Consider the following 16,157-nt stretch of genomic DNA (forward strand, 5'->3'; position numbering starts at 1 on the left):
TCAATTAAAAGGAAAAAAAGTATAGGGACCTAATTGAAAATTTTGTGAAACTATAAGAACCAGTAGAGTAATTAAATCATATTTTAAATACGTATTCACATTTGTATTTTTAATCATGAATAACATGTCTACTAAAAAATAAATGTGAGTACATATGTAAATAACACTTTTTGCAAGAAATATTATTATAGAAAATTAAAAAATCTTTATATTTGTTACTAGTAGTTTTACTAGAGTTTTTTTAATGCCTTTAGAAGTTACCTCAGAGGTAACATAAGAGGTAACAAAGAACAGCAACCAATAGTCGGTCATTATAATTAATGGCGAAAATTAACGGATATAATGGTACAAGTTGAGTCATAATAAAAAAAATTCTCACGTTAAGCTCCTTTGAAATTCTAGTCACCTTGTAACCTATTGTATTCTCATTGTTGTGAACATTTACCTTGATTCCCCTTAAAGAATTTTTAATTTAAATTTAAAATATTATACCTATTGTTATTAAAAGAGTCAAAATATAGAACAAAAAACTATAAAATCAGTATAGAATCCATTTTGAGCTACAAAATTGGAATAAAAAAAATAACATATAGGAGTACATACTCTTATTATTAATGGTTTTTGTTATTAGAATATAATATTTTGAATATGTATTTACATTTATATTTTTAATTCGTGAATAATATATCTACTAAACGCACTCATCACTTATGTAAATAATAATTTTTATAAGAAATATTATTATAGACAGGGGCGGAGCTAAACTAACTATTTAGTGAGGGCGGTGTTTAATAATTTACTACAAATATTTTATATTACTATTTCTATTGATAAAATTAAAAAAATAAATATATAATCTCAATCAAAGTAAGACAATAATATATAAAAATTACCACTTACAGTTTTGTATCATGAAAAGGCTATTCGACATTTTTTTCTATTTTTAAAATCATCTATAATTGAATTTGTGTCGAAAATAGCTGCTAATTCTTTTCCTATATAGATGACCAAATTGTCTGCAAGAAATTCATCAGCCATCTTACTTCAGAGTCTTGTCTTAACAATTTTTATTGCTAAAAAAGCTCTTTCTGTTGTTGTTGTAGATACTGGTAGAGTCAAAACAAGACGTATTAATCTATTAACCATGTAATAAGTTCTTGATTTTCCCATTTCTTGCAACTTGTTGCACAATTCAGAAAGTGTACCAATGCCTTTCAAATGATTTGGTATATCATGCTGATAATGTTGCAACTGAGATTTCAAAATATTTAGCTCATTAGAAGGAAAGTCAAGGGGATAAAACTTCTCTGCTAACTTGCTAATTTCTTCAATATTAAATGATTTGAAATTGTCCTTAGGATCCAAAGCACAACTCAAAGTCAAAAGCTCTATTATTTGCTCATTAAATCTACTATTCAACTCTTGTATTTGAGAGTCAATTGTTGCCAAGAATACATCTATTCGATAATGATGCTCAACTGTCACACTTGGTTGACGAGATCGACCTCTTCCAAAAACATATTGTGCACTCATATTAGGGACTTCAATTTCATGTATTTCACTAAAATATTTAACATTTGCAAGAAAATTACACCATCCACCATCTCTTAATTGTTGAAGTAACTTTGATGTAGAAACAATATGCATTGCATTAAGAATATCTTGAGATTGTTGTTGCAGTGCTTGGCAAAGAACATTAGTGATTCCCATAATCTCTTTCATCAAGTGCAAAGTGAAAACAAATTCAAATGACAATAATATTTTACTAACACCATAAGCCTCACCTCTTTGTGCATAAGTTGTCCCGTCTTCAATGATATTATTGAGAACAATGTTGGTAGCAGTAAATATTTTTACCAAACTGCAAATAGAATTAAAGTGAGAGCTCCATCGAGTATCCCCAGCTCTTTGTAAAGTGCTTATTTGATTCGCACCTTTGCCTGTTTCTAATTCATTTTGATCAACCAAGTTTTCATTTTCAATTGCTTGAGCTTCTTGTAATTGATCATGTCTTTTTGAAGAAGCACTAACAGTAGTGACAATAGAGTTTAATTGAGTAAAAAATTCATGAATTTGAAGTACCTCTCTTGAAGCTGCCACCAATACTAATTGTAACCTATGAGCAAAACAATGTACATAGTATGCTTGTGGAGAATCTTTAAGAAACAAAGCTTGCAAACCATTCCACTCACCCCGCATGTTGCTAGTACCATCATACCCTTGACCCCTAATATTTTCAACTTGGAGATTATAATGAGAAAGGACATAAATCAATTCTTTCTTTAAAGTTGTTGCACAAGTATCAGTGACATGCACAAGATCAAAGAATCTCTCTTTAACAAAACCATCTAGAGTAACAAATATAAAAACAATGGCCATTTGCTCCTTTTTAGATTCATCTCTAGCTTCATCAACAATAATACAAAATTTGGCATCTCCAATCTCTTCTCTAATTGAATTTCTCACTTTAGTAGAAAGAATATGTAGAATTTCTTTTTGGACATCATTTGAAGTATACTTAGCATTTTTTGGAGCATTTTTCGAAACATTCTTTTTCACTCTTTCATTGTAAGATCCCAAAAATTTCAATATTTCCAAAAAGTTACCTCTGTTGCTTGAACTTTAGCTTTCATCATGTCCTCTGTATGCACAACCTTGAAATGTCAACCATCTAATGCAATCTATAGATGCTCCTAGTCAAATTCGATTCTTTTCAATCTCTTCTGATGTTTGTTTATGAAGAAGTCTGTCAATATGTTGTGATTGTTTCATTAAATCATCACATGATTTCAGCGCCTTATGATGGAATGAGTTGGGACCTTTACCAATGTGATTCAAAAGAGCACATTCTTTTCCACTATTTACTTTCTTCCAATTTCTGAAACCATTCTCAATAAAAGCATTTGAACCCGTATTGATTGAAGGTTCCTTAGCAAAAAGAAAGCACGAAAAACAATATATAGCATCATCTTCTATAGAATATTCTAACTAAGATGGGAACAATTTAAACCATGAAGCTTGAAAGCGACGATGACTTTTATCACGAGAAAATGGATAATTATCAAGAATTGGTTGATTTGGCCCAACTTTAATATAAGCTCGACGGATTTCATCTCTTTTATTTGGAGGAAACTTCCAAATCATTGGTCGCATTCCAGGATCTCTTTCCAAACGAAAAATATCCAGTTGATTTGGAAGAAGTCATGGATGCTTTGAGTTATTCAATGGAGAACTTGAAGTAATAAAATTTGATGACCCCTCAAGTATTGGAGTAGTAATAGTAGAAGCATCTTCATTCTCTTGATCTTTTCTTTTAAAAAATGTATCAATGATTTTGAACTTACTCATAATTCAAATGGCCAAATAAGTTCCTATAATTAAAAATATATTTAGCAAAAAGTGTAAATTACAGTATAAATCTTTATAAAATATAAAAATTATATTTCAATTTAAAATAAAATATTAAAATTCAGAACAATAATACTAACATCCTAGTATAAATAATATAAAATTGTAATTAAATAGTTAAATAATAAAAAAACTAAATATACAAACTAACATATAATAACATAAACTTAATTAACAAATAATAATAAATTAACTAATTAAGTAAATAACTAAATATATAAAAAAATAAAAATATAACTTTTTTGAGAAAGAGGAGTGAAGAATCACTTGTTGAACTACTATATTTTTTTAATCTTTTAAAAACAAAAAAAATAAGAGTCAAAGAGGTAAAACCGTAAAAGATAAGAAAATTAAAGAGATAAAGAAGAAGAAGAATAGGAAAAGTTGTTACCTGAAATTTTAGAAAGTGAAGGCGGGAAGGGGAAGAGGGGGAGACTAGTTGTATGCTGGGAAATAAAAAAAGGGGATGGGGAGACTGGTTGTACGCTGGAAAATAAAAAAGGGGATAGAGAATGAGTTATTGGGCTGGGTTTTTTGTAGGAATTAAAAAGAGGACTGAGAAAGTTATGGAACAAAAAGAGAGGGGAGGGGGGGCTGAAAAATAAAGAAAGGGGGGACTAGACTATTTGTTTTAAATAAAAACTAAAATTTGGGAGGGGGCATTGCCCCCTTTACTTATATATGTACATGCGCCCCTGATTATAGAAAATTAAAAAATCTTTATATTTGTCACCGGTAGTTTCACCAGAGTTCTTTTGATTCTTTTAGAAGTTAAGTCAGAAGTAACTTAAGAAGTAACAAATAATAGAAATCAATAGTCAGTCATTATATTTAACGGTGAAGATCAACAGATATAATAGTACAAGTTGAGTCATAATGTAAAAAAATACTCACATTATCTCATCCAATGGCTCATTTGAAATTTCAGTGACCTTAGAATCTCTAGTATTTTCATTGATGCAAACATTACCTTGATTCCTCTTAAAGAATTATTAATCTGAATTTAAAATATTATACGCATTGTTATCAAAGAAGTTAAAATACGCCAACGAATTATACTTCAATTGGCATAGTCTTCCCATATTCACTAGAGGTTAAATATAATAGTTAAATATAATTAAATTTTATGCATGTTAATTCAATGTTCATTGATACATTACACTAATTTTAAAGTTCAACCCACATAAACAGACCGAGAAAGAATAAAGAAGTTATAAAAATGGAAAGAAATTTTTGATGAATAACATATTTACTAAAAAAAAAATATATGTGAGTACATTATCACATATGTAAATAACACTTTTCGAAAGAAATATTATTATAGAAAATTAAAAACATTTATATCTTTATATGTATTATAAATTTACAATAAGTTAAATTAGATTAGTATCTATCCTAGTTATAACTATTGTTTATTTCATTTTTTACGTATACTAATTTATTGACCAACTACAAATTTTTAAATGGAGCTAAAATTTATGGCAGATTAAATTTTAATCAATGTGACTAGAGAATATCATTGGAAAAAAAAAACTAGGAAATGGTTAAATGAAATTCATAAAAAAGAGTGTATTTATACTAAAGTGTAACTTAAAAAAAAACATGCATATATTTAAAAATCTTTTTTATATTATTTAAAAATTAATTATTAAAATTTATTTCAATGAAAAATTGTTCGCGAACAGCTTTTTAAGTTCATTGCCCTCATACATACATACATACATACATACATACATACATATATACATACATATATATATATATATATATATATATATATATATATATATATATATATATATATATATATATATATATCCAAACAAAATACTTAATTAAGTCTAATGAAGTTGTTATAACAATTTTTTAAATCATGCGCCTCTTTCTCCTCCTTCTCTTTCTCTATTTCTTTCTCTTTCTCCTCCTCTTCTTCTTTTTGACTATATACAGAAAATTCATCTATTAATAAACCGCTACAATATGCCACAGATTTACCTACCCTTATTTGTACCTATACCGCTATAGCCAGCAACAGTTTATGTATGTTGAACCTCCTTCAAAAACTTCTACAGCCTACAACGATTTTTGCCCAACTCCATTTCAACGTAAACTGCGATTACCAGTAGCAGATTACGTTCAGTTTCAAATCCGCTAGTGCCTGTATCGGTTTATATAATTATAGAAAAGTTGTAAACAAGTATGAAGTTTCAGAAAGTTGTAATCTGATAAATTTGGTTTTCAATCATTTTATTTAAGTAATTTGTCCCAAAATTAACAATAATAATTTATAGTGTCATACCAATTAATAACAACAAATGTTAAGTAGCAAATAACTACAAAGCTAAAGTCATTTGATTCATAGCTTGCTCTAAGGTTGTAAACTTGATCCTTATTATGTGGATGTGTTAGTAACATCTACAAAACATATAAAAATTAGTCTCTTAAGATTATTACATAATTAAATTAATTAATAAAGAAGGAATAGATATATCATAAAGTAAATATACCATTGACATTCTTATCACTACTATCAAATTGATCAAACTCAAGTTCTTCAAATATATGCTTAAAAGGATACAACCAATTTTGAGTGAAGATCAAAACTTCTGCCATTTTCGATGACAAAGAGCTATGGTAAACATCAATCACACGCTACCGATACTATAGTATGATTCAGATGCGATAGTTAAAATTGGAATACCAAGGACATCATGGACTATGAGAGAAAGAATTCTATATTTTGATCCATTTAATTTTAACCAAGCCAATATATCAAAATTCTCATCTTCCACATCCATAGGATCTTTGATCAAATATTTTTCAACATCTAATTTGCTATCTACATTAGCTTTTTTCCTCTTTTGTTTTTTTTTTTTCACGAATTCACTCTATTTTCAGTAACACTCACAGCATTAGGCATATTACTAACTTTGTCATTCAAAAGATCTCTAGAAGAATCTTCACTATCATCAAATAATTTTATCATCTATAATCTCTTGAATAAAATTTGTACAATGTCTCCAATATAAATTTCACAAAACTAGTCATACTAGTAGCTGCTTCCTTATCATATACATCGTCCAACACCAAAAAAGATAATCAAATTTGTATTGAGGATCTAAAACAACGAAAACAAGTAGCAAAGGATTAAACTTGTCAACTAGTCCTCAATATTTATCGTATTTAGCCTTCATAGAGCATGCCATAGTTTTGAATAATTCAGAATTGTTATGGCTCCAAGATGTTAGTTGAGAATGTATAGATGCAATTTTATTAAAGCATTTGTTTAAAGTAACATGTAAAGAAGATGAGAAGCACAAAATTATCTCATAAAAAAATTTTCAAAAATTAATGAATAACCTAGCATGTTGTCAATTAAGTGTCGTAGGTAGACCAACTTTTCTTTTACCCCCTGATGAGCGGATATTTTATACACTTTTTGGCATCATTTTCATATGGTTTTTATTATGTTTTATTTAAGTTTTATTATATTTTCATAGGTTTTAGTGAAAAATTCATATTTTTGGATTCTACTTTGAGTTTTTGTATTTTATGATGATTTCAGGTATTTTCTGGCTGAAATTGAGGAGTCTTGGCAAAGTCTGATTCAGAGACAGAGAAAGAACTGCAGATGCTATCAGGATCTGACCTCCATGAACTCGAAGGAGCATTTCTGGAGCTACAAAAGTCCAAATAGCACGCTCTCAATGGCTATAGAAAGCTAACATCTAGGGCTTTCCAGAAATATATAATAGTTTATGTACAATATGAGTCACTAACCTCCTAAGTTAAAGTTAGGAGCTCTGCTGATTCTTATGAATTAATAATATCACTATTCTACTTCAGTCTATGCTTGATTCCATTCTAAGATGTATCTTCGTTCTTCATCCTAATGGATTGGGAGTGTAAGTTGACCGTCATCCTTATTCACATGGGTTCTTGCGAGTCCTTGACGGGATAGTATTGAACCACCAGCTTGATTATACATCTCTTAGATGGCTAATCCAGGCTTCGTTGGGTAGTTGGAGATATCAGTGCAGCCGAGGTGTGGGGCGATTAGGGCCTTTGTGGTATAGGCTAGAACCAAAGGAGTAACATTCTCTGATCCGGAAGATCCGACCTTGTTTGTGGCATTTTGAGTAGGATCACCAAGGGAATGGACTGCTAGAGCTTCACCCCCATTCAGATTGGATGACTTCTGACCCGGTGTTTGATCTGAAGCAGAGGAGATTAATGACCGCTGACCCGGTGTTAATCATATACAGCCTGCCATGGAATGAATCAATCAGAAGTTGGAGTAGATGGTGAGAAAAGTTGATCTAGAAGGAAGAAGCATCTCCGAAGCCTCAACCGTTCTCATACCATTGATTTTACACCTATCTAGTAACGTTTTATTTATTTATTTGTTTTATGCATTTTCTCGTGACAACTATATTTTCTATCCTCCTGACTAAGATCTGCAAGGTAACCATTGCTTGCTCAAACCAACAATCTCCGTGGGATCAACCCTCATTCACTTAAGGTATTACTTGGATGACCCGGTGCACTTGCCGGTCTATCTGTACGAATATTGCAGAGCCAGTTTCGAATTTCTCAGCGTGTTCCAACATTAGATAGGTAGAATTCCATCTAGTTGAAACATCTAAGCAAACAAGACTTTTAGACTCTATCAATTCACTCTCAATGAATTTTTTAAATATTTTTAATGCTCTAGGGAGAAGATCTAACATACCTAATAGCATTCCAAATGCATTCAACGGAAGCATGGTGCTTTTCAATTCCTTCATTTACTATCAGGCTAAGAACATGAGCGCACCACCTCATTTGTAAATATTTTCTTCCGCACACCAATCCACCTCATGCAGCTAATTTCCTTTGAAGGTAAGTGATATCCCTATCATTTGAAGATGCATTGTCTACCATGGTTGCTAATTTCCTTTGAATATTTTTGTGAATTGAAAAAATAAATAAAAAAAATGTTTTCAAAATTCTTCTAATTTTTATGTCTAGGAAACTGGCTTATTTAGTACTTTCTATTTTTTATTACTTTTCTATTTTTACTCCTTTAAATATTTCTCAATTTCTCTTCCTATTGTTTCACCCTTGTGGTTTTCAATCAAGCAAAAGTTGAGAATTCTCTTTTGTAGCTTCCATTCTTCATCAATGAAATGTGCAGTTAGGCTTATGTAGTTTAGATTTTGATTTGATGTTCAGCAATCTGTTGTCAAACAAATTCGGGCACATGATTTTGCCAACCAAGCTTTAAGCTTTTTCTTCTCATCTAAACAAAGTTGAAAGCAATCTGTTGATATTATCATCCTAGATGGTACAGTGAATCTTGGCGCAAATTGATTAATCATTTTGTGAAACTCAATCCCTTTAGCAACTTTAAAAGGCATTTCATCAGTAATAACAAACTCAGCCATTGCCTTCCTACAATCTTCCAAGCTATAGCCATTGACTTTGAAATTTTTGCCGGCTTTACCTTCTTCACCAACCTTAGGCATATATAGCTATGAAGTGTCTCATTTTTCTACTTTTGTAAATATCTACTTATGAGAAATTTTCAAGTGTTTATTCATAGAATTTGTGCCATGTTTAATTGGTATTGATACACTTTTCGACAGTGATTATATTTCACCCTGTGCTATCCATTAGGCTCGGTAAATGGAAGCTGTTTGAAATGTGTCCAAACATAAGACTTTTTTCCCTTGCAGGTAGCTTCTTGTTCTTCATTACTTTTGACCTTGTTTTTTTCATTAATATTTTCTGAGATGAGAGGTGCAACAGGAGCTGAAGTAGGAGCAGCAACCTCATATTCTATGTTCATAGCTTTGTTGTCCTTATTACTTTGAAGTGTAATACAATTAAGGTCTCCTCCTTTCATTTATGTTTATCTAAAGATAAAAATAAACAAAAACAAAAAATTGAAGTTAAATACAATATATCTAAACAAGAACATAGATATATAAAAGATTTAATATCCTAATTAGTACTAAAAAATACTAACACCAATTTAAACAAGAACCGCATCGACATCAGTTTTGTTAATTCCCCCAGTTCGGTTGGATTCTTATCTATTACTAACACTATATAAAGGTCAATTAAACTTATATATAGAAATGAAATTATTATTTCTAAACTTATTTTCTTCCTAATTATCCACGTATTTCTCCTCTGATTTGCTATCTATAACCCTCAATCACTTCTTTCCTTTCCTCTAGCCATTATTTCCCCTCATTAAAGTATTCAAAATACAAACTAAAAAATTAAATCAATCAATTTTTTTAGTTTTTTCCAAAATTAAACTAATTATAGAAAGAACAAAATTATCAATTTTGTTAGTTTTCCAAAAAAAAAAAAAGTCAATAAAACAAACAAGATATGTGAAACATTTAGCACCCAGATGTCAAGAAATTAAAAATCTTCAACAACAACATCACCAACAAATGAAAATTATTGATTTTTAACAAAAAAAAATTACTTGCTCTATTGTCTTGCGATGAGCACTGCGCTGGTGAGAACTTTGAGAGTTGACAACGAGAGTTGAACTATAATGGATGGGAAGAGATGCTGGCAAGGTGGTTGATGGTGAGTTGTTGGCACATGCAGTGGTTGACAATGAATTATTGGCGTGGTGGTTGATCGAACGTGGTGGAGAAAATAAAGAGGAAAAAGGTGAAGAAAGAGGTAGGAGAAAAACCAAAGAAGATTGGTGGTGAAGGATAGAGTGAGGTATGAAGCATGAATGACAATGGAGGCGTGAAGGAGGAGCTCTCCGCTAGGTGCTGGTCCTCTGGAAAAAAGAGTTTGAGTGAGAGTGTGTGTGTTGTGCCCTAAGTCCCTAGACATGAGAACAGAATGCATATTTTTGTTTTCTTTTTCTATGCAAGTTCAACAGGCTGGGTCCGAGTGACCTGAGCCTTGGCTTGAACTCGGTTTAATAAATTAGCAGGGCCATTTATTAAAACTTTAGGTCTGACTGGATCACAATGAAGCCGGGCTAAATAAGCTTCAAAGTGATTGCGCTTGGGCCGAACCGAATCATGAGCACCCTTAGTTCCAATTGAAAGTTAGGTCCTTACACTACTAATTATTTACTAAAGTATTTTTATCTCGACCACACTAAATTTTCTGTTCATACACGTGACATTGTATGACTCTTCTTTTAATTTAAGGTTTAAATACGATTTTGATCCCTAAGATATAGGCCAAAATTGTTTTTCGTCCCAAACCTCTTTTTGCATACAAAATCGTCTCTAAGGTTTACCTTGGTTTTAAAATCGTCCTTACCTTAGGGACCAAAATTGTATGGAGGTGACGGTGGAACCAGAGGCAGAGGTGGATCGTGGACAGCTTCTTCTTCTTCTTCCTTCCCCCTTCTTTTTCTTTCCTTCCCCTTCGTAGGGGTAGAAATACTCTCTTTCTATTATTTTTTTATTTTATAATTTTTTTATGGGTAATTTGGTCTAAAATTTTAATATTTAAGTAAAAAAGACGATTTTAAAACTTGATTTTAAACCTTAGGGACGATTTTGTATACAAAAAAATGTTAGAGACGAAAAATATTTTCAGCCTATACCTTAGCGACCGAAATTGTACTTAACCCTTAATTTATTTTACGTTTGACTTATGTTTATGGTTTTATAAATTTTGATATATTTAATTTGAATGTTGGGTTTTAAAAGTGATAGGAGCGAGGTAGGTAAGGGCAAGGCAGGTGCTTCGCAGGTAGATTTAAGGTACAAAATTTTATTACTCATGCATAGTAGCAAGCTGAGTTCTGTATATAGGCTAGGGTAAAAAGACAATTTTTCTTTGCAGGATATGTAACACCCTAACTACCAAAGCTCACGCTTCCGGCTGCGCGACTATGATAGCTCGGACATTACGACGACACTTATACTATTTAATACTAAAATATGGGCCTGTTTAAAACTTTAAACCGCAATGCCGCTCCCAAAGATACTTTCGTTCGATAACGTACATCCATAAATACCATTCAACTTACAATAACTCATAAAGAGTACATCCATATATATACATAAATATATATAAATAATATTACAAACATAATCCAATACAATTCCTATCCCTCTAACAGATTATAACAAGATAAAGGCGAGGGTACGGTAAACCATAACTAAAATAATACAGAGCATCACAACAACAATTAAATAAGCTCTTCGTAACTTCTGCGCCCATATCCTGAAAAGGAAAAAATGTAGGGGGGTGAAAACATCATCCTCGAAAGGGTTCTCAGTAGAGGGTTTTTGGGAATTACTGTAATAGGATATGTGAAGATAAACCGTACCAATGATTAATAACCGTCTTATGCCTCTTTTCAAAAACAACAGTTTACAATAAAAGTAAGGTCGGAAATCTTTTCTGAAAAAGGAACCATTCAATTCTCAAAAACTCAAAAGCCCTTCAAAACGGTTTATCTATGCTGAACCAAAATAGCCTTTCATATTTTATTCCAAACCAGAAACACAAAACCGAAATCAACCATTGATTCATCTCATTTCAACCATGGCCCTAGGCCCAAACAATCCAACCATCAACCGATCACCACAGTCCAACAGAGTCCCAGTAGCAAACACAAATCGGAAGACGCAAGCACAAACAAACAGTTATTGCAAGTAGGACAATTAGCAATTAATCACATAGGCACACCAAGTATAATATGCACACCCAAACAATGTCACATAGATGCATATGATGCATGCCTGTCCCTAGTGGCTGATGATATCATCTGTCGGTTATAGAGCCAACCCGACAAGTCCTGGTATCCAACACCCTCACTGGTGTATATTCACGGGGGCGAGCTCATCCGGGCTTTCACAGTGCCCGACCACACTTACGACATAGGGTCAAAAGAGCTTCGAGTCTCAACCTGGAGCACGTGGTGGCTAGCCACTGCTTCCTCCCAGGGAAACTCTCATCTCCGATAGTGGAAGTGAAACATTCATATTTATCAATGATTCGGCATAAACATGCATTCAATCTCATCCATGGATCAATATCCATCTTAGCCATCCGGCTCACGGTTCATTCCAGAACCAGCCAATATTCATATCATACACAGCCATTCCGGCTCACGGTTCAATCCAGAACCAATCAATATGTATAATCATACACAGCCATTCTGGCTCTCAACAAAACAGCACTTCCACATTCAAAATCATCAAATTCATGAAATCGGCATTTAAGCCATAAATCATTTTCTCAATTCATTTCACTTTGAAATCAAGTTTCAACTCTTTTCAGCCTTGGCTTTAAAGATCTCATTTCTCAAATTATCTCAGGCTCATAAGCCACTTTTACTCAAGGAAAATTCCCTTTTTAAAACAAGCCACTCTCGGCTTCCTCTTTCCAAAACTTCCAAAAGCATGGAAAGTTAAAGATTCATTTTGAAACATTCAAAATCATCCATCCAACAATGGGATTTTATAGCAAAGTTTCTCGGCAAGGTCCCAAGTCCTTAGGGGAGAATAGCATAACTCATTTTGCCAAATTCATTTAAAATCATTAAAACCTTGGCTTTCCGATTTGAGTAATAAAATAAGATCTAAGCCAAATCGAGTCACGTAACCATTTATTTCCTTCAAAGCCATTCCCTTTACTTAGGCAAAACCAGCTTCAACCCCCATGACAAATTCTAAAGCGTTTCAACTGTTCAAAATTGTTTGTCTTGCAAAAGTTCAGGATTCAAAGAGTACTTAAAACCTTTCTCAAAATAATTCAAAATGAAACTTGTCAATAGACATTTAGGTTCTTTCAAAGTCATTGAAACTCCTCTAATTGAAACCCTCGAGTCAAATTCAAAGGCATTACCCTTGTCACATTTAAAACAGCTTTAAAACATAAGTTTCACCTAATTAACTTTCTCCTGAAAGAGATACAATGCCTTTCTTACGAAGCAAGACTAAATCATAATTTCCTCTTTAATAATTCATTTCAAAAGCATGAATCATCCTTTTCTTGATAATTCAATTAAAATAGTAGAAGTCTTTAACTCATCATTTTTCCAAACAACATTTTAATAAAGACTCAGATTTTATAGAAATTCCGGCAGCATCTCCCCTAAAACTTGGACTTTGCCACCCGGTTTGGGTCCCAACAAAACCATTCCACAATCCTTTTCCAACAGCCCGAATTCCAAAACCAGTTCAAGGCAAGCCAAATCCAACAGTCATCTCAATTCTATATTTCAAGGAAACCTTTTCAAAAATCAAATCGTTATCAGCCGAATAAACTCATTTCCAAAGCTTTAAAGAAACGGTTCAGTAACAATCATTTATCAAAAACCAGATCATTTAAAGCAAGCCAGGCTGAATTCAAGAGTGTATTCTATTTTTCACATCATCAAAATATTTGACTCAATTCAAACCAATCCTCAACAGATTAAACTCAGATTTCAAATCTTTTAAAGAATCAACTTCAAAACATCACATTTCACAAAGCCGCACAACAATTCAACCAAACCAACATCCATAATCACTCGAGTCAATCAAATGACACATAAGGCAGATACAATCACCAAATACACAATATCTCACAACAATATCCATATGTAATAATTCAAATATATAAGAATATAATTTTTGGAAAATGCCCCTACCTCAAAACGCAATTCCATAACCCAAACGCCTCATCAAGTCCTTTTCGCCTCAACCCGAACTGACGGCAACCAAAACCTCAGCTCCAAGCCACTTTCGCAACAGTCTCAACAACTCGAATTGCAACATACAACAACCGAAACTCAATCCTATAGCAATTAACGCCACAAACATCAGCGTATGATAACAGAATGGTAACTTAAAGGCTTTCAAATCTAAACGCTTACCGAACCGAAGGAATGGCTGAACCAAAGCAGCGGCGGTCTCCGAACCGATTTGGCGGCAGTCTGACAGCTACCTCAAGCAGCAGCGGTGACCGATAGAATTTTCCGGCAACGGCAAAAGCAGCCAGAAGCTCCGACGGTGGTCTTGGAAGTAACAGAACCACTTCCGGTGGTCAGAAACAGAGGCGCAGCTCCCTTCTCTAGCAACGACACCTATGGCGGTCTGAACCATCTTCTGACTGCAGTTCAGCTTACCATCACCAGCAACGGCAAGCTCAGATAGTGGCAGTGGCAACGGTTGTTCCGACGGAGGCGGTGGTGTCCACGACGACTCCTTCTCGCGCGTCCTCTGTGCGCGACCCCAACGACGGCAGATCGGCGAGGACGAGCTTGTGGCAGGCACGACGCCCTTCTCCTCGTGGTCGAGCTCCCTCGCGCGCGCGCCTCTCTCCAAGCGTCGCTCACTCCCGACGGGCCAGGGAAGCAGAAACAGAGTTCCATCGTGCTTCTCGTTCAGAGCTAGCAAGGACGACAGCGCGGTGATCCCGACGGTAACTGGGCACAGCTCGCGGCTCCATGGGTGACGGCGGGGCCCGCCGGCGCTAGCCCGTGCCTCTCTTCCTCCCCTGCTTCCCTCTGCATTTCCCCGTTTCCTTCTAGCCCTTTTCTTTCTTCGTTCCTTTCTTTTTGCAGCTATTGCTGCTGTGTGTTGCGGCTGGGTTTTGGGGGGCTGAGTGGGGTTGAAAGAGAACCGGGTCGGGTAAAAGGGTACTGGCTTAGGGTTTCATTATTTTGAAAATTAGGGTTAGGGATAATTTGGTAATTTCACATAAAATTGGGAATGATATAATAATTAAAACCCAAATTAAATTCAACACTAATTGTATATAGAAAATACCATTTGCTCATCAATTTTACAAATTATTTTTAATAAAATGCCCAAATCAAAATAATTAGAAATAATATAATTAAACCCCTTTATTTTTCCAAAGTAGCAGTATTATTATTTAAAATATTACTTATCTAGTCCAAATCATATAAAATCCTTATTATTTCATAACTACCAGCCTTATACCTTAAATATAGAAAATAATCCAATAATTATAAAATTGGATAATAATCATAACTTATCTCAAGTTCAATAAATCAAAACTTGCCTTAATTATCTTTAATAAAATAATCTCTGGAATTAAGTCTATAAATAACTATATGATTTGAGACTTGATCATAATAAGACTTTTCAAAAGTTCTGGGTCTTACAGGATAGGTATTCGAGGGGATTTACCTATTGAGGGATAGACATGAAAGGGTATTTTTGTCAGCACATCATGACCAATGTCAACTGTCGAGTGTTACTAATCTGTCAACTTATGAGACTTTAAACTCTTTATTTAATATATACATATATGAACAAGACAAGTATACATTAAGTAAACATAAGCAGGACATAAAAACGATTATATTACATAGTGCCATTAGCACTTCATTAATATGTCAAGAGTGTATAAGTAATAATAGTCTTACAAACCACAAGATGTACCAAGTACCAACCCAAACACATTATGAACATATGATACCCAGGCCAATTCAGAAAACTCCTAGTCTAGTACCTAGGCTAACAGAAAATAATAAAGTTCTACCCTGAGGAAAAAACGTATTTTGTAGTCTGGGTTGCAGCATAAAGGTAGCTTTATTAGTTCAATGAATGTTGTCATTGACTCTTCCTATAGGAATAGTGAAGGGAAAGGGGAGGGGGATGTGAGAACTTATAGTTTCCAGCAGGTTACCAACGAAGGAAAGTAATTTGTATATTGGTCCTAGGGAAACTCTCGAGCGTTGGGACAGTCGTATGCGCGATCATTTCAACCCTAAGTTTTACAGTTTTAGTCTCTTTCATTCCATG

The 16,157-nt window shown here is 33.4% G+C and overlaps 1 protein-coding gene across 1 annotated transcript; it reads right to left on the reverse strand.

Moving 5' to 3' along the window:
• Nucleotides 1–1,044: 1,044 nt before the first annotated feature.
• LOC112786253 (uncharacterized) lies at nt 1,045–2,379 on the reverse strand. The gene has a single exon (XM_025829652.1). The coding sequence runs from the start codon at nt 2,377–2,379 to the stop codon at nt 1,045–1,047; it is 1,335 nt and encodes a 444-aa protein (XP_025685437.1).
• Nucleotides 2,380–16,157: the final 13,778 nt, after the last annotated feature.

Source organism: Arachis hypogaea, chromosome 20, assembly GCF_003086295.3.
Source record: "Arachis hypogaea cultivar Tifrunner chromosome 20, arahy.Tifrunner.gnm2.J5K5, whole genome shotgun sequence".
Classification (NCBI taxonomy): domain Eukaryota; kingdom Viridiplantae; phylum Streptophyta; class Magnoliopsida; order Fabales; family Fabaceae; genus Arachis; species Arachis hypogaea.

Coding starts and splice junctions, on each gene's coding strand:
- LOC112786253 (XM_025829652.1), bottom strand. CDS start 2,379: ATGGCCATTGTTTTTATATTTGTTACTCTAGATGGTTTTGTTAAAGAG.